At 37.7% G+C, this 20,136-nt stretch overlaps 1 protein-coding gene across 2 annotated transcripts in view; it reads left to right on the forward strand.

The window, feature by feature from the left end:
• The window catches only part of LOC150084409 (ras-related protein Rab-20-like), a 258,891-nt gene that overhangs the window by 186,060 nt on the left and 52,695 nt on the right, over positions 1-20,136 (forward strand). For both annotated transcript variants that reach the window (XM_090376049.1, XM_090376050.1), the window contains 2 exons: positions 4,302-4,395; positions 18,343-18,399. In XM_090376049.1, coding sequence (XP_090232175.1) covers positions 4,302-4,395; positions 18,343-18,399 — 151 coding nt within the window. The remainder of the gene's footprint in view (positions 1-4,301; positions 4,396-18,342; positions 18,400-20,136) is intronic.

Genomic DNA, 20,136 nt, shown 5'->3' on the forward strand with positions numbered 1-20,136 from the left:
GGCAGAGTTAAATGGCTATCATCTATCACAGCAGAAAACTGTTGCAATCCACTTTTGTAATCAACGGAAAATGCATACAGATCCCGAACTTCAGATGCAAAACTTTACCGTTCCAGTGACTAACAACATCAAATTCTTGGGATTAATCCTTGACAGGAAACTGAATTTCCTTGAGCACATTAAATCTGTGCGTGTATCCTGCCTCAAAAAGCTGAACATACTAAGAGCTTTATCTGCCTTGTCTTGGGGAGCAGATCGTACATCTTTGTTGCTCTTATATAGAGCATTGATCAGATCCCAATTGGATTATGGTGCTCCTCTTTATGATTCCGCCCGTAAGAGTACACTGAGATGGCTGGATCCTATACAGCATAGCACATTGCGGATTGCACTCGGTGCTTTCAGGACATCTCCTACTCATAGTTTGTACATTGAAGCTGATGAGCCGCCCCTTCACCTCCGCAGAAAAACGCTGCTTCTAAAGTATGCAGCCCGAATTCAAAATTGCGGTCATCATCCTGTTCAGCCATACCTCTTTAATTGACCACTTCAAAACCTCTATAGAAATAAACCCAGTAAAATAAGACCGGCAGGCTTACGCCTCATTGAGTTAATGCAGAGTTGGAAAGTTCAAATTTTCAACAGGAAACATTTAATGAATTACTCCCAACCACCATGGATTCGCCCTCCTCAGTTATATCTCGATACTTATCTTGACAAATGGGGAAAGAATCGTCTACCAACACTCAATATGAAACAACTCCATGCAAGCCATATTCAGAAATACGTTGATTTTTTGCCCATATATACTGATGGCTCCAAATCACATTCAGCCGTTGGAGCAGCGGCAGTATTTCCCTCTACTATCATCTCAGCTGCCCTTCCACCTGAGTACAGCAGCTTCTCCACAGAACTTCATGCAATAAAATTAGCTTTAGAAAACCTGAATCTCAACCCATCTGTAAAATATGTTGTATACACAGACTCTCTCAGCTCAATAACTGCAATGCAAAACTCTTCCTACAAGGCTCATCCTGTGTTAAATCAAATCGGAAGACTCTTATTACAAATTGAAGAATGCCCTCAATCAGTGACCTTTTGCTGGATCCCAGCACATTCGGGGATAAAGGGTAACGAACTTGCTGATGAAAATGCTAAAAATCCGTCAACCTTTGATTTAACCTCCATTCCGGTTCCAGCCTCTGACTACTGTCACATCATACAAACAGCAGGTTTTGCGAAGTGGAAAGAGCTATGGCACACCCAAACGAATAATAAACTCTACCAGTTGAAACATGATCCAAAGCATTGGCACTCTAGCACCAAAACAGTGCGAAGAGAAGAAGTGGTTCTTGCACGGGCACGTATCGGACACACATATCTGACCCACCTCCATCTGCTCCGAGCCGAAGATCCTCCTCAATGTCCATACTGTTCAGAAAATTTAACAGTGAAACATATTCTGATTGACTGCCCTCACTATCAATAGGACAGAACATCCGTGCTGTGTTCCCTGAGAAATCTACGAGAACCAATGACATTACAACATATTATTGGAGATGATGCAAACATCAACGAGTTTTTCTCTTATCTGAAAATAATTGGACTTTATGATAAATTCTAAAATATCTCTGTAAACGCAACCAAACTGTTATGCCTAAATTATGTTTTTAGCTATGCTTAAATTTTGTGTTTAGCATTTTCATGTGAATAGGCGCATTATAGCCACAGCAGCTTATGCGCCGATAAACCCCCATAACACACACATACATTACCTCGAATAAGTAACACTTCACCAAAGGGGAAGACTATTGTTACTTATTCTCAGTGGATACCATCACCCATACAGCACCGTTTTGGAGCTTATTGGCTCCTCATCAATGGGTGGGCAGGTACCCTGGTGTAGTAATGATGACAACCCAGTTGTGAAGTATAACTCCACAATATGAGAGATGCTTGATGGTGTGGAGTAATTTAGATTACAGAATAGTTTAGGGCTAAAGCCTTAAGTTACGTAGGGAGTTAACTGACGTACATGTTAGTGCAATTGCATCATTTCTGTACATAGCCAACTACTTAAGTAGTTATAAATTGGCATCATTAAGTATATCTCATATTGTGAATACCTTCACAATGAGTTGCCATGATATTGCACAAATAAGTAACGCTTCACCATAGGAGAAGACTATTGTTACTTATTCTCAGCGGATACCATCACCCATACACCAAAGGTTTTTACAGAAGCAAAAACCTTTCCCTTTACCCTTGAGAGCAGTGTTATGTCTTTAATTAAATTCCACATTAGTATAACTGCGATCACTGTCACCCAGTTGGTCCTTTACGTGTAGATTCTTAATGCATGAAGAATTATTGCTGATAACCAGATCAAGAGTATCTTCCTCTTGTTGCCTCTCTAATATGCTATTGAGAAAATAGTCATCCAATAAATCTACAAAAGTCTTGCTAGTGTGCGAGTGACCAAACCACAAATTCCCATCAACATCTGGAAAGTTAAAATCCCCCATCATAAGATGTGGTTCACTGTCCCACTCTATTTCTGTGTATAGCTCTTTGATATACTCATCACAGTCATTACACCTGTAACATACTCCTGCTCTCAATTTTGTTTGTCCAGTGTTGTATCACGCTAAACTGATCACCCATGTTGACTGGATACAGTGCGTTAGATTTAATATACTTCTCAGCTAAGGGCTTAGCCTTTCCACTTCTTCTGTCTTGTCTGTCCTTCCTCTATACATTGTACTCTGTATATTAAAATTCAGCGTCGCTTATGTTCGAGTGACACCATGTCTCTGCTGTCCCTGCAGTTTTTGCCTTTGGGTAACTATAAGTGGGTAGTTACAGACTGGTCAGTGTGATTTTAGTTGGTGGGGAAACCTTGGAGGCATTGATTAAGAATACATTTCAGGGACATTTAGATAGCAGTGCTATTCTGAAGGAAAAACAACGGCTTGGGTAAAGAAAGCCTGCACGAGAACGACGACAAACGTCGGATAACTTACGCGGTAAATTAGTTTGCCGATACGGCACTCTAGCGCTGCTCACTCGGTAAACAGACGGTAGGTGTTATCGGACTGGAGCAAAGTCGAGAACGATATACTGATTGACAGGTAGGCGTGGCAAACAATGAAATGATTGGTGGTGGGCGCGACAGACGACAAGCTACTGTGTAGTCACGTGTGTATCCGCATGACTGTCTTTAAAAATAAAAGTACATTAATAAAAAAATTAATATTTTATTAATAAACAATTTATGTGCTAGTCCACTCATGATTCTAAAGAAAAAAGGTTAGGTTGCCCCCTCCATTTCGGGAGAGGTTCAAGCTCCCATGGGATTCAAGTGGAGGTAACCTGACCTATTTTCACCATTAGGGCATATTATTGAACAAGAAAATAAAAATACGGTCATAAAAAAATTTATTTTTTTATGAATGTATTTCTAAATATGACTGATTCTAAAGAAAAAAGGTTAGGTTACCCCCTCCACTTCGGGAGGGGTTCAAGCTCCCATGGGATTCAAGTCGAGGTAACCTGATCTTTTTTCACCGTTACAGTAAATGTTAGGGCATGTACGATTAGGACAAGTTACCATTAGTGCTGCTACAGTGATACTAAACCGATGTTATCGTGTGTTGTGTTCGCGCACCAATCAGCACGTCGTTTGCCACGCCTACCTGTCAATCAGTATATCGTTCTCGACTTTGCTCCAGACCGTTAACACCTACCGTCTGTTTACCGAGTGAGCAGCGCTAGAGTGCCGTATCGGCAAACTAATTTTCCGCGTAAGTTATCCGACGTTTCTCGTCGTTCTCGTGCAGGCTTTCTTTACCTTCGCCAAAACAACATAGTTTTGTTAAAGGAAGATCATGTTTAACTAACCTGGTTATAGCCATTTTGACACAGTTATTAATGAGTTTGATCTAGAGTTTAATTTTGACATAATTTATTTGGATTTTAGCAAGGTGTTTGACTCAGTCCCGCATGAGGTTACTGTGTCAGGATTACAGGCAAGATCCCTAGCCTAAATCTGAGAAATCCCTGAAATTGGTGTGATTTATGGGTCATTGCATTTTCACTTTTAACTGTTATATGACAAGCAGCTGGGCTTGGTTCAAATAACTGATTGTTATACGTAATTCATTGTTAGTTGATTTTCAGGACTGTAATAGGTGAAAATACTTGTGTATGCGTGTGTATTTTTATTTGTCCCCTTATAGGTGGATGCCTAATGCCTCATTATAAATTAATATTTATTATTATTTGATATTTTCCTTTCATAGTGATCTGAAGTTGGTGTTATTAGGGGATGCTAATGTTGGAAAAACATCTCTCCTTTTGAGGTACATTGATCGAAAGTTCCAGCGTACAGTAAATGTAAGTGCTGATTGCTATTTATTTACTGAAAACTAAATCTGTTTCATTTATCTCTATTGCTTTAAGTATAAACTATACCATAACTATATTTATAGTAAAAACATTAGAGATAAATGAAAACAGATTTAGTTCTCTTCAGTATTCATATAAACTAATTGAATGAAGTTTTTCTTTTTTTGTTTTTAGTGTTCAGTCATTGCATCAATATCTTGAAAAGGCCTTTCTGATGAAGAAATTTAGAACTTCATGATTCAGAATTTAATTTAATTTAATTTTGAGATTGATCTTGTCTGACCAATCTAATCAGCTATTATGTGACTATACCATAATAGCTGCTTCGATCAGTCAGACTAGACTGTCCCTTAGCAATCTGTATATCTTTCAGCAGAGATGGAGAAATTGATCACATCCTGTTAACTAATGCTGGAGTGGCTTTGTCTCCTCCAAAAATTTCTTCAAAGTGTTTGAGAATATTGGATTTCATTTTTTACTGACCGATTTTACATTAGTATTCAACTAGCAGAAGAACTACATAAACTGAATATACACCTGACAGGCACTGTTATGGGAAAGAGGGTTTTCCACTAGAGGTCATGATGGCAAATAAAACTGAAAACAGAGTTGTTGGTTTTCGAAAGGAGGATACAGTTGAAGTACTGGCATGGAAAGACAAAAGAACTATATTTATGCTTACTACTTTCTGTGGTACCCAAACTGTGTTTACAACAGGAAAGGTAAAAGGAGGGCGGGGGGTGACCTTATAGATCGAAAAGTCAATTGCTATTTGTGCATATACAGGGTTGTTAAAATTAAAGTATCCCAATGTAGAGGGCTCTGGAGCGAGTTCTAAGGATTGTACTGAAGAGAAATGTGGACAACAGGTACAATAAAGAATGTGCTCGCCATTTATTGGAAAAAAAAATTAGTTACAAAATTTGTCACTATATGGCACTGTGGTAATATAAATAACTTGAACAGTGCTACAATTGTTCAATGTGGCCTCCATTTTGGTCAACAACAGTTTCCATTCGAAGAACAGCATTTTCTACAGCAGAACATAACATGTCAACTGGAATAGCTAGCACATTAGCATTAGCATTAGTAGAGGCATTTGATGCAAGAAAGCAAGCTTATGCAGCATCAGCCAAAAAAAAAAAAAAACCCACTTCCACTTCACCCCTCTGTTCGTTCAAAATACCTGTCCAGCTGAGCCTTAAACTTATTTAGGCTATCAACCTCCACCACAAGGGATGGGAGTCTGTTCCACCAACCAACCACCCGCTGGCTAAAGGCAAATTTCCGCACGTCTATCCTACATCTGTCTTTCCTCAATTTGAATTTATGCCCTCTCAGGTGATTTTTCTGAGCTAGAGGAAGAATCCCATCAGCATTGAGCATGCTTAAACCATTCAAGGCTTTATACTCCTATCAGATCACCTCGCTGGTGCCTAGTATCCAGACACTGTAATTTGCAAAACTTAAGCCTTTCTTCGTAAGAGCACCCCTTTGTTCCATTCACTAATCTTGTTGCCCTTCTCTGTACTCGTTCCAGCAGCTCTACATCCTTCTTGAAATGAGGCCTCCAGACCTGTATACAGTACTCTAGGTGTGGCCTGACCATTGCCTTATACAATGGAATAATCACCTCCTTATCCCTGCTGGAAAAATTTCTGTATATTATTGACAATACTCCATGAGCTACTCTTGCAGCCCGTCTGCACTGCTCAGAGAACTTCATATCTGCCTGCACAACCACCCCCAAGTCCCTTTCATTCTCTACCACTGTCAGTGTAGTACCACAGAGTTGATACATTGCTCTGGGGTTGCTGTTTCCCATGTGTAGTACTTTACATTTGTCAATGTTAAACTTCATTTGCCACCTCTCAGCCCATCTGCAAAACCTTTCCAGATCCTGTTGCAGCAGCATAGTGTCAGTAGTGTCCTTGACAACCCTGCCAACCTTTGTATCATCTGCAAACTTGGACATTAAGCTTGATATACCATCATCAATATCATTTATAAATGCAGAAAACAATAATGGACCCAACACTGAGCCCTGAGGGACTCCACTAATAACATTAGTCCACGATGAGCAGTGTCCATTGATTACCACTCTCTGTCTTCTCCCCCTCAACCACCCCTTTATCCATAGCAGCAATTTGCCTCCAGTGTCACACTGCTCCAATTTGTGTAGTAGTCTTCCATGTGCAACAGTATCAAAAGCCTTTCTAAGATCCAAGTATATAATATCAAAGTTATTCCCTGCATCCAGTTCTTTTGTGACTGCATCATAGTATCCAATCAAATTGGTCAGGCAAGACTTCCCCTTAACAAAACCATGCTGTGTCTGAGCTATAACTGAAGTCTTGTCTAAATGATCCTGCAGTGCTTCTTTAACCAGTGCCTCCATTACCACATGATGTCTAATGCTGTCCTTCAGATTTGACAGAGAGTGACATCCTTCCTGATACACCTGGTTCTTCAAAAAACCACACAACCAGAAGTCGCATGGGGTGAGGTCCGGTGATCGGGGTGGCTAAGATGTCTGGAAACAATGGCTGATGACCTGTTTGTCTGTAAAGTGTTGTAGCAATCTTTGGACACAATGGTGGATGTGGGGGTGGCACACCATTTTGCATGAATATAGTATCCTGAAGGCACCCACGTTGTTGCAGCTCTGGTATTTCGAAATTTACCAACATTTCATAATATCGTTGTTGTGATGGAACAGGTGCGGGGTCCAGACGTTGTTACCTGTTCAAAAAATATGGCCCAATCATGAATGTGGCTGTAAATCTACACCACACTGTCACTTTTGGAGAATGCAACGGGACCTCTTGGATAACTCGATTGTTTTCTGTTGCCCAAATGTGACAGTTGTGCATATTCACTTGTCCATTTAAGCAGAAGTGGGCTTCATCACTCCAAAGGATGTTCCATGGCCAAGTGATATCCACTATCATTTGTGCCAGAAACTGAAGTGCGTATGTGAAACGAATATCTGCATCACCATGCTTTAGCTGCTGTAGCATGTGCATCTTGTAAGGATAGTAACCACAACACCTGATACATTACTAGCCTTACAGTGGAATACGGCATGTCCACTTCACGAGAAACAGCTGGCACACTTGCACTACCACATGGAGATTGACTTGATAAATCCATGACAGCCATAGCCACATCTTCAACAAGAGAGGTGTCCACTTGTTTTCGACCTCTGCCTGGTTGAACACCAAGATGTCCTGTTGCTTCAAATTTCACAATAATTTTGCGGACAGTCATAGGTCCACGCCTTATGCACTTCTGATGATGGAATTCTCTGATAGCTGCATTCTTGCTGTCTGATAGTACAGCTTCACTAATAGCACTTTTTCCTGCAACATAGTTGGCATTGCTGCTGTAGTGCAGGCAAACATCTACTGTATGATTTTGAAGAGACTGCTTTGCTTTTATACAGTACAGTAGAGCTGAGTAGTGACGCTGTGGCAATAACTTATGATTATGCAAATAACTTACGTTATTTGCATAATCATAACTAAGGTAGTTACACGCCATACAGTGACAAATTTTGTAACTAATTTTTTTCCAATAAATGGCGAGCGCATTCTTTATTGTATCTGTTGTCCAAATTTCTCTTCAGTACGAGCCTTAGAACTTGCTCTAGGGGCCTCTACATAGGGATACTTTAATTTTAACAACCCTGTATATAAAAAATGAGAGCGGTAGGCAGAGCTGACCATTGCTGTGTGAGTTATTCATTCACTAGGAAATTGATAAAATGGTGGAGAAAGTTGTTTTTATGGCTATAGTAGTAGTAGTAGTAGTGGCATGTGATGCAAGAAAGCAAGTGTATGAGCTTATGCAGCATCAGCCAAAAAAAAAAAAAAAAAAACACACCATTCCCTCCAAATACCTGTCCAGTTCCTCCTTATATTTATTCAACCTATCAACTTCCACAATGACAGATGGAAGGTTGTTCCAGCAATTAACCACCCGCTGGCTAAAGGCAAATTTCCGCACATCTATTCTACATCTGTCTTTTCTTAATTTGAATTTATGCCCCCTTAGGTTCGTAATCTGAACAAGTGGAAGGATCCCATTAGAATTCAGCGTGCTCAACCCATTCAAGGCCTTATACACCTCAATCAGATCACCGCGCAGGTGCCTAGTCTCCAGCCACTGCAATTTGCAGAACTTAAGCCTCTCTTGGTAAGAGGATCCCTTCATTCCCCTCACCAATCTTGTTGCCCTTCTCTGTACACGCTCAAGTAAATCTACATCCTTCCTAAAATGAGGCCTCCAGACCTGTACGCAGTACTCAAGGTGTGGAGGGATAATCACCTCCTTTTCCCTGCTAGCAAAATTCCTATATATCATTGACAAAACCCCATGCCCTGCCTTGGCAGCCTGTCTGCATTGCTCAGAAAACTTCATATCTGACTGCACAATTACTCCCAGGTCTTTTTCATTTTCTACCACCTTAAGTGTAGTACCACACAGTTGGTACGTTTCTCTGGGGTTACTTCTACCCATATGCAGTACTTTGCATTTGTCAAGGTTAAACTTCAGTTGCCACTTCTTAGCCCATCTGCCCAAATTATCTAGATCCTGTTGCAGTAGCACACTGCCATTACTGTCATTAACAACCCTGCCAACCTTTGTATCATCTGCAAACTTCGACATTAAGCCCGATATACCTTCATCAATATCATTGATAAATATACAAAACAACAGTGGACCTAACACTGAACCCTGTGGGATTACATTAGTCCAAGAAGAGCAGCACCCATTGATTACCACCCTCTGTCTTCTCCCACTTATCCATCCTTTTATCCATTGTAGCATCATCATCATCATCATCATCATCAGCCATATTCAATCCACTGCAGGATGAAGGCCTCTCCAGCAACTTTCCAGTTCCTTCTGTTTTGAGCACTGGCCATCCATTTACTACTCAAAAACTCATGAATTTCATCTATCCATCTCCGCCTTTGTCTTCCAGGTTTTCTTCTAGCTCCTCTTGGGTACCATTCTGTTATTTTCTTAGTCCATCTGTCACCATGTCTTCGAGCTATGTGTCCTGCCCAAGACCATTTTAGTTCTTTAGTTTTGATAAGAATGTCCTTTACTTGAGTTTGCTGCCTAATCCATGTGTTTCTCTTCTTATCTAACAGTCTGATTCCCAGTATAATTCGTTCCATTCTTCGCTGTGTAGTTCTTAGCTTCTCTTCCATTCTTTTGGTGAGTGCCCAAGTTTCACTTCCATAAGTCATGGTGGGGAGTATACATTGATTCATTATTTTACGTTTCAGACAAACTGGGATATTGCTCTTCAGTATGTGACTATATTTCCTGAATGCTATCCATCCAAAATTTATTCTTCTCTTGACTTCCAGCCATTTATCATTATTCCAGCTAATAACTTGTCCCAGATAAGTATATGACTCCACCTTTTCAATTACTGCTCCTTCAATCATTATTTCCCTTTCCGTGGCATACTTGTTCATCATTACTTTTGTTTTAGCCATATTCATCTTTAGTCCAAAATCCTTACTAACTGTGCATAACTGATTAAGATTTTCCTCTAATTCTTTGGGATCGTGGCTTATGACCACAATGTCATCTGCAAATCGTAAATGGTTTAGGTACTCTCCGTTCACATTGACTCCTTTCTGCGACCAGTCTAATCTTCTGAAAGCTTCCTCAAGGGCAGCAGTAAACAGCTCGGAGATATTGTGTCTCCTTGTCGAACTCCTTTCTCGATTTTAAATTTGCTACTGTCTTTGTCTAGCAACTTACTGTAGCAACTTACCCTTAATACCATTCTGCTCCAATTTGTACCATAGTCTTCCATGCGCAACAGTGTCAAAAGCTTTCCTGAAATCCAAATATATGATATCAAAATTATTTTTTGCATCCAGTTCCTTTGTAACCACATCATAATATCCTATCAAATTTGTCAGACAAGACTTTCCCTTAACAAACCCATGCTGTGTCTGAATTATTGCTGCAGTGTTGTCTAGATGATCCTGCAATGCATCTTTAACCAGTGACTCCATTATTTTACCCGGAACAGAAGTTAAACTAACTGGTCTGTAATTACTCGTGTCACCCTTTGATCCCCCTTTGTGAATTGGGGATACATTTGCACATTTCCAGTCCGTGGGAACCTCCCCTGAGTCCAAGGACGCTCTCATAATTATGGCTAAGGGTTTGCTTAGTTGCTTTGCCTCCTCCTTTAATATAACTGGATAGATCCCATCCACTCGAGGTGCTTTTCTTATGTTTAACTTCAACAATTTCTCCTCCACTTTGCTTTCAGTTATTCCAAAATCATTAAGAATCCCGCTACAATTTGATAACCTTCTGCTATTTTCAAACCTTAATAATTCCTCATGTGTGAATGTAGATGCAAAATACTCATTCAGTTTGTTTGCTATTATAAGTATCAATTGTGAACAGCAGTTCATCTTGATGAAGGTGTTGGATCCATCTCAAAAAAAAAAAAAAAAACCACCTTTTGTTACAAGCAGTTTTAAAAGAAGTTGGTTGTTCAGCTAGTAGGGGATGTCTGAAATAAGAATCTGCTTTCTATAAAAAGGCCATCAAGTTCAGATTGAATAGCTATCTTCATTTTGTGATGAAAGGAGAAAATTCAAATAAGAAGAAAGAATGTGCAGTATGTATGACAGAAGGGTTATCAGTGGAAGAAAACAGTTTGGTATTGAGAAGCATGCTCCAGAAACCAGGATTGTATCCTGGTTAATGTTTAAAGAGCCACGCACTGAAGTCATATACACTGAGTGATCACTGAATTATGACAACCCCTATGAAAATGGAATGTGACCCGTTGACCACGTGAGGTATGAGAGTGCACAGTTAGTTGACCTACGTAGCATCGATAAGGTGTCAGTGGTTCAGTAGGTAGTAAAATTCTGAGCGTGATGGGTAAAAGGAAGACTTTATTGGACTTTGATAAAGGACAGATTGTAGGAGCTCCACAATCTGGTGCCTCGATTTCCCAAACTGCTGAACTAGTAGGGTGTTTGAGAGCAGCTGTTATTAAAGTGTATCAGGATTGTCGTCAAAATGGTCAAACAGCTACCCGACGGCCAAACCGCAAAGGTCAGTGAAAGGTTGATATTAGAGGTGAGGGCCGGATCTGACGACTCGCACAGGCAAACAGGTGCAGCACTGTTGAAGAGTTGACTACCCAATACAACATGGGCCAACCCAGAACAGTATCTGGCATGACCATGCAATGCATGGTCATGCCAGATGAATGATCTTGTCTGACCAGCAGATAACCCCTATGGCATCCTCTCCTAACCAAGGTTCATTGGAGTAAAAGACTCGCCTGCTTCAAAGAGCATGCAAGTTGGATGTTAGAAGATTGGAAGAGAAAGAAGGTGGGCCGGTCAGATGAGTCACGTTATTTACTCCACACCATGGATGATTATGTACGGATTTGGCATCAACAACATGAGGCTTTTGATCCATCATGCATGGTATCAAAATTGCAGTCTGGTGGAGGCAGTTGTATGGCATGGGCATGTTTCACTGGCAGGAACTCGGACCCCTGGTGCATGTGGGGCAACGTATCACTGCTCTCCGCTGTCACCAACTGCTTGCTGACTGTATACACCCCACTATGTTACACTTTTTCTCAAATTGTGATGGTGTCTTTCCAGATGATAATGCGCCGAGCCATCAGGCACTCGATGTGCAGAAATGGTTTGAGGAATACAGTTCTGACTTCCAGCATATCGACTGGGCTCCAAACTCCCCCGATATCAATCCCATAGGGCACTTGTGGGATACTATGGAAAGGCATATCAGGCGTTTGGATACACCAATTTCCTCCATACCTGCATTGCTAGCCGCATTACACACAGCTTGGTTGACCATACCTCCCAAACGCTTCAGACATCTTGTTGAATCAATGCCACATCAGATAGCTGCTGTACTGAGGGGCAAAAGGAGGACCTACGAAGTATTAGGTAGGTGGTCATAATTCAGTGATCACTTAGTGTATATAACAAATATTTAAAATGTCTGAAGCGTTTTTTTAATAATTTTTATCATAACTCATGTAAACTCGAAAATAAATAATGTTTGAAGAACTCATATTCAGTATTTATTTTTGTGCTGGACCAGAGTGGGAAGATAGCAAAAATAATGCTGGACACCAAAGGATTAATGTTAAACTTCAATTGCCACTTCTCAGTCCATCTGCCTAATTAATTTCTTTTTGCATTGTTGCATAATATACCTTGATTCCTGTCACTAACTGCCCTGCCAGCCTTTGTATCATCAGCAAACTTTGGCATTAAACTTGGATTTGTCATCATTTTTAAGACTCCGCTAATAATAATATTAGCCCATTAATAACTACTCTGTCTCCTGCCACTCAACCATCCCTATATCCATAGCAGTAACCAGTCCCTAATGATTCCTTCTCCAAGTTGTACAGCAGTCTCACATGTGAAAGAGGATCAAAATCTTTACTGAAATCTATGTGAAAATTTTTTGAATTCAGTTCCAGATCTTCCCTTTGTAAATCTGTGCAGTGATTGCAGTATAACAACATTCTAGTCAAGATGACCTTGCATGATTTTCCCTGCAGCAGAAGTCTAGTTTACATACAGGTTTGCAATTGCTCACTTCTGCCCTTTTGTTTCCCCTTTGTGACAGGAGAGACATTTTGCACATCTCCAATCTGTAATAACCTCCCCTGAATATAAATATGATGTCATAATTATGGTTTAAAGTTTGCTTATCTCCCTTGCTGCTGCTTTTGATATAATTGGATAGATTCTGTCAGTCCCAGGTCAGTCCTCTTGGTTATCACAAAACCATTTAGTTTCCTGTTAGAATTAGGTATATTTCTGATATTCCATTCCTAAAAAATTCTTCACATGTGAATGCAGATGCAAAGTATTTATTCAGTGTCAGCAACCTGAACAGGATCATCAGTAATTATTCCATCAATTATTTTATTCATAGTGGAGCAGTATTCATTTTTTCTTCTAATGTTAACATAACCAAAGTATTTTTTGCTACTTTTTTTATTTTTTATACTAAACTAGTGTATCTTACATTGAGAGAAAGGCTGTGTACAGATTGTACTGTATGGTACGCTAAAATTAAATTATTTTCACATAAACTATATATTGTACACTGTTGATGAACCTATGTCAAATGTTTCACACAGTTGCTTAACTGAAGTATCACTTGAGCTTATTTAACAGGATAACTCTTCCTACAGTAGGATATTGATTTGTGTTTAGAATGGCCACAATTCCTCTGGGTAAACTTCTTTTCTTTTAGGCAGTTGTTGTTGTTATTTGGTTTTTAGGAGCATTAGCAACTAAGGCCATATTGCTCCAGGATATGCGGTGGTCATTCCCTGACCTTTCCGCATCCTCCATATTTGGTGGTGACGGGCTCGAACCCTGGTCTAATCAAGAAGTGTGTGCTGTGCACTGCTGCTCCTTCCCACCTGACTACGGAGGTGCCGCTTTTAGGCAGTACATTTAAGTGTAAAGCCAAATGGATGGAAGCTGATGTGTTAATATTTTTTATAAATACATTGTGTACAGAAAATATTTCAGTAATCCACTGCTAATTATCAATGAGTCATCCATGTTAGCCAATCTAATGCAAAAACAAAATATATAAAGCTATTATTTAAGGTTCTTTTTTTTTTTTTTTTTTAGTATATTTTATTTTTAAGTTATTCAACATAATGGCTGTTATTCAATATACAGTATTAGAAAAATAGTCTTAATTTTGTTGTTGAGTTGCACTCTCTGTATTGGAATGCAAGAGAAATAAAATGTTAGGTCAGCACAACGCAGCTGTTAATTATTTTGTACCATCTAATGCTTGCTGTTTATGAACAGTGATTGTGCACAGTCTGAAACATAGGTACTGTAGTTTAAATACAATTTACAGACATGACATATTGCTATATCTTGGCCTTAGTGCATATTCTAAACATCTGAATCAGGCCTTGTCTTCAGTACATATCACTGCTTAGCAGGTTAATTACCGAACCTTCTGGTAAATAATTGGCATTACTTCAACATTACGAAAAATATTTGCCATGACCTTGTCAGTTGCTTGGAAATTTTTTTGGTGACAAGAAGTCATTGTGTTGCTATGTCATACCATACTGGATCTCTTCAACTCAGAAGTCAATTGGTGTAATAATTTTCATCATAAGTTAATATTTGCTACAGGAATGCACTCCCTTATGATTCTAGTTGGTGCAAATATTCTGTGAACCCAGCAATGCACTGTGCCTTTTGATTGAACATTGGTACCAATTTGGCATATATATATTTTTTTGAACAGTAAGTGCCGATCAATAATTGTTCCCAAACTTTCAATAATTATGCCCATTTTGAATTCAATATCATATACTGTTATGTAAATGATACTGATTTCAATCCCCTGAAAACTCATTGAAATGATCATACACAGGTGTACATTGAGAGGATCTTTTCAACTTTGAGTGTTACAGATGGGTAGAATTTTGGTATATGTTGTCATTCATTCTCACCTGGAGTGACCAGGTCTAACTAGGGTTTCTTTCCCAGGATCACGATGTTTTACTAGATTTGAAAATCCTGGCAGTTAGATAAATATACCAGGAACTCCTGGAATTTTAATTTTTTCTATATCCAAAATAAGAAGGCATGCTAAGTTACTCACTTAATCATTATAATACATGAAATTATACTTATTTCCTGAGTAAGATATTTTTGAATAAAGAATAATAATTTTTACTTTCATGGTACAATATTTAAGCTTTGACATTCTAGCAATGCTGCCCACAGGTTCAGTTCTTAGTTGCCATCTCTCATCCATATTGTGAGGTATATTTACTGCCTTATTTTTAACCCCTCAATGTCTGATCTAAAATTATTTGTTTGGTAATATTTTATTAAGAATGCCAATGAAGAAGGTGCAAAATATAAAAAGTGTGGTTCCACCTTATGGTGCTGAGGCCAGTCCACAAGTGGAACTCAATAGATAAATTGATTGAGTCAATAGGCAGTGTAATTTTTAAGTGCAAAACACTTGAGGAGAGTGAAGAAAGCAAACATTAATATTTTTTCTCGAAGGAAAAAGATACCCTAGAAGAAATTGTTAGCAAACTTATTGCTGTTGACTGATTCTCTGGAAATGCAATTACAAGAAGTAATTTTATAAGACAGGCGATATGAGACAAAGGATATTCACTTCCTATAAACCCTAATTTTGTGTTCATTCTACTCACTTCTTATAAACCCTACAGTGATGTAATGAATGTCACATAATATCATTAAGGTCAAAGTTAAAAATGAAATTTCTGCAAAGTAAAAAAAATGCAGGACCAAGGTTTAGTATATCCTTTGATGAATATTCGTCTTTGAAAAATAGAAGATACTTAAATGTTTATGTGGATGAAGGCAAATTTTGCAGCTTAGGAATGGCATGAATTATAGGATCATTTTCTGCAGAAAGTGCTATAAGAGCATCATCATTGGCCATTTTTAATCCACTGATGGATGAAGACCTCACCAGAAACTTTCCAGTTCCTTCTATTTTGTGCAATGGCCATCCATTCCTTGCCCACAAACTCTTGAATTTCATCTTTCCATCTCCATTGTCTCCTCCCTGGTTTTCTTTTAGCTCCTCTTGGGTACCATTCTGTAATTTTCTTAGTCCATCTGTCATCATGTCGTCGAGCTATGTGTCCTGCCCAAGTCCATTTCAGTTCTTTAGTTTTGATAAGAATGTCCTTTACTTGAGTTTGCTGCCTAATTCATGTGTTTTTCTTTTTATCATGTGTTTTCTTCTTATTCAACGGTCTGATTTTTAATATAATTAGATCCATTCTTCTCTGTGTAGTTTTCAACTTTTCTTCCATTCTTTTGGTGAGTGCCCAAGTTTCACTTCCATGTCTAAGTTGTGGTGCGGAGTAGACATTGGTTCATTGTTTTACATTTCAGACAAATTGGGATATTGCTCCTCAGTATGTGACTATATTTCCTGAATGCTATCCATCCGAAATTTATTCTTCTTCTCTTGACTTCCAGCCATTTATCATTATTACAGCTAATGATTTGCTCAAGATATCTGAATCCACCTTTTCAATTTCTGCTCCTTCAATGATTATATCCCTTCCTGTGTCATACTTGTTCATCATTACTTTTGTTTTAACCTTATTCATCTTTACTCCAAAATTCTTACTAACTCTGCATAACTGAATAAGATTTTCCTCTAATTATTCGGGATTATGGCTTATGATCACAATGCCTTCTGCAAATCATAAGAGCAAGTAGAGGCTAAACTAGAAGTATTTGATCTTAGCATTCAGAATAATAATGTTTGTGTTACAGATGGTGCCGAGGAGATAACTGCAACTGAGAAAAATAATCAAATTGCCATCAATGAAGACATCTACAATGTAGATAGAAGGCATTCAAATAGTTCCAGAAATTAATGAAACTCTCAATAGGGTTAGAAGAATTGTAAGATTATTTAGAAAGTTGCCACCCAAGAATGAAATTTTACAAAATTATATGAAAACAGAGCATGATCGTGAAAAGATGTTAATTTTAGATTCCAAAACTTGCTGGAACAACTTATGGGTAATGCTTGAGTGGTTTTTAGAAATAAGAGCAGCAGCTGCCAAAGGCTTGATTGATATTAAAGAAAAGCAACCTCTAACTAATGAATAATTTGATACCCTTCATGATATTGTGTCAGTTCTGTAACCAGTAAAAATTGGTGCATAAACATTGTGCAATTTTTTTAGCTTCTATGAGTGTATTTGCTTTTATAATTGATGAGCTGCAAAAATCAGGATTTGCCAAGAAAATGAAAAACTCTTTGATACAGAGGATTAGCGAGAGAAGAAATGCTACTTTGTTTTGGGCTGATTCGGTATTTGAACTGAATGGGAAAAATGAAAAATATGAAAAATTTGAAATGGAATTGCACAGTTAGCAGACAAATTAGAAGCAGTAATAGAATCAGAGGCAAAACTATGCATCATTCAATGTTTTCACATCAGGTTCAGAGTTTAAACAAGTATTTGAAGCAAGAACTGTTATTATTTGAGACAACAGGGAACAGACTTCAAACATTATGAATTTATTTAATGCACGAAAACCATTCTACCAACTTCTGTTGAATCAGAAAGAGCTTTTTATGCAGCAGATTATTTATTACAAAGTTGAGAGCTCACTTTAGTCATAGATGTATCGATTGTTTATATATTTTAAGAAACTATTTTAAAAATCGACTCTTTAAATATTTAAAAAATATATTTAAAATAAAAATAATCTTTTTTAATTTGCAAATGCACTTAATTATAATTAAAGGAATATGATATTTTAACTTTTATTTGTCCCCTTGCTGGTGAATAACTTGATAAAAATTATGTTTAATAAATAGCAACCACTAATGGTGAATACAATTCAAGTATTACAATGTACAAATGGTTACCCAGGCATAAGTAATTAATTTTCCTAATTCTAAAAGGGTATCTTATCACTGAACAATAAGAAAATTGCCATTCTCTTAATATAACACCATTTCCTGGAGTTCCTGGAATTCCCAAGAAGAAGAAAGCTGTATAAAAAAAGAAACTCTGTCTAACATCATATACTATAGTGTTGTTCACATGCTTGGAATATAATCATGGGAAGAAATGAGAGCATTTTTGCTATGATCTGCAATGAAAATAATTTTATTATACTGGTGTTTGTCTATTAAAAATAAATTTAAATTGTCTATTTTAGTTCAACCGAACCACTTTTGTAAAGTTAATTTTCTGCCTAAAAATGGGTAAATTTGAATGAACAAAAAATATAATTTTGTAATATCTTTTACTGTTCTTTAAAATTCCATGAATTTTTATTTCTTTAATTGTTAATAATTTTATTTCAGACAATAGGAGCATCATTTGTCCTGAAAAACTGGGGGAACTATAATATTGCAATATGGGTAAGTATATATAATCAGTCCTTAAATGTGTATTTAACAGTCTCACGACTATCCATTCTTTAGTTTGAAGAACTAAATATTTGAGTGGATTTTTTACTAGACACTCTTTTGGAAAGACTTGAGTTTGAATCCCATTGTTGTACAAAAGAGAATCTTTTGTGGCCTTTTCAGATGTGACTGAATTGACTGGTCTCCAGCAGAAGTGTAGTTTTTCTTAGATTTGTTCATCCTGCAAAGCTAATCCAGCCATAACATACATCAGGGGCATATTTGAGGGGCATATATACCCTCCCTTAACCAAAATTTTGAAATTAAAGAAAAAGAATGCAGGAGGCAGTTCGCTTCTTTTTCTCTATTCTCTCAAGGGGTTTCAGTGTATGAAGAGCTAACTGAAAGACAATCTCCAGAAAAACCAATGATTTTGTTCAGTGGCATAACTATGGACTCGAGCTTGAAAGAGGCCCATGAAATTTGGAAGATAGATTCGTTTCTCAAGACAATTAATGAATTTCATTAATAAACGAGCATTTAAAATTAAATGTAACACATTCTTTGGCTGTGTTACATTTTAAAATTAATGTAACACACATTTTGACTGTGCCACGCTTATAATAAAAATAGTAGCAAATAAAAGATAGTTGTGAAATATTCAGAAAAACCAGTGCCCAAATATACGTATACATCACATCTGATTTTATTCTAGTGTTAATTTTATTTTACATTTTTTGTGTGTGTGGTACATTGATTGTTGTCGGAGAGCAATGTTTTATTTTACAATACACAAATTTGTCACATAACAGTCTAGCTATGGCCAGTGTTGTCGTTTTTAGTGCCTTAGATTTGGCTTTTTTTCCCCTTTCCTTTTTTTTTTTTGTTTATCTGAAACGAAAAAACTACAAGGACTAAGAATGAGTTATCAGTATGCTAACCAGAGACACATTTAAATTGCCGATCCTTTGATGACGTTCTGTTAGTGGTCGGTGCATTGTGAGGAATCCTTCGTGTAATTAGCGTTTATCCTGTGGTGTTCAGAGAGCGGATTAAGCAATGACAAGGAAGAGTGAAACGTCTACTTCAGTCACCCCAAAATTAGTGGGTCTCTATCAGACAAGTCTGTCCAACCTGTCACTCCAAAGCATGCAGTTTCATTAAATTTATGGTTTTGAGGTTCATTTGCCATTTTCATAACAACATTCTACCCTTGTCTATTGCTTTCTTTCAAAACAGCCAACAGGACTGGACTTTGTCGCTTTTAATACATTTTATAACCATTTTATATGTATCTTTTCTGTTTTCGCTTGTGGTGGGAAAATTTGTTACAAAGTTACTTGAAGTAGAAATTGGGGAAATGAGAATGGGAAACAAAACAAAAAAATTCCAGTCACAGATACAGTATTTTTATTTTGCTTTATTGGCAGAGAAAGAAAGTCCTGCAGCTGTTATCAAGCATTATGTACTATTCTGTGATTCTAAATTTTCAAGTGTAGTGATTTTACATTTTCAAGTTTCTCAGAGCATGAAAAAAATTCACCCATTACTATTACAACTGTTCTTTTCTAACCTGTGATAGAAAGGCTGAAAATGTAAGTAAATTTATTACTCCAGTTTTCATTAGTTTACATGATGGACCATTCACACATTTTGAATAATCCATGATGTCGGTGTTTGTCAAACGTTGACTATCCATTGTCCAGTTTTGATACTAATGCTACTCATTGCTGTAGATCTATTATTATT

The sequence above is a fragment of the Mastigoproctus giganteus genome, chromosome 6 (genome assembly GCF_048544385.1).
Source record: "Mastigoproctus giganteus isolate SK-2022 chromosome 6, ASM4854438v1, whole genome shotgun sequence".
Lineage (NCBI taxonomy): Eukaryota > Metazoa > Arthropoda > Arachnida > Uropygi > Thelyphonidae > Mastigoproctus > Mastigoproctus giganteus.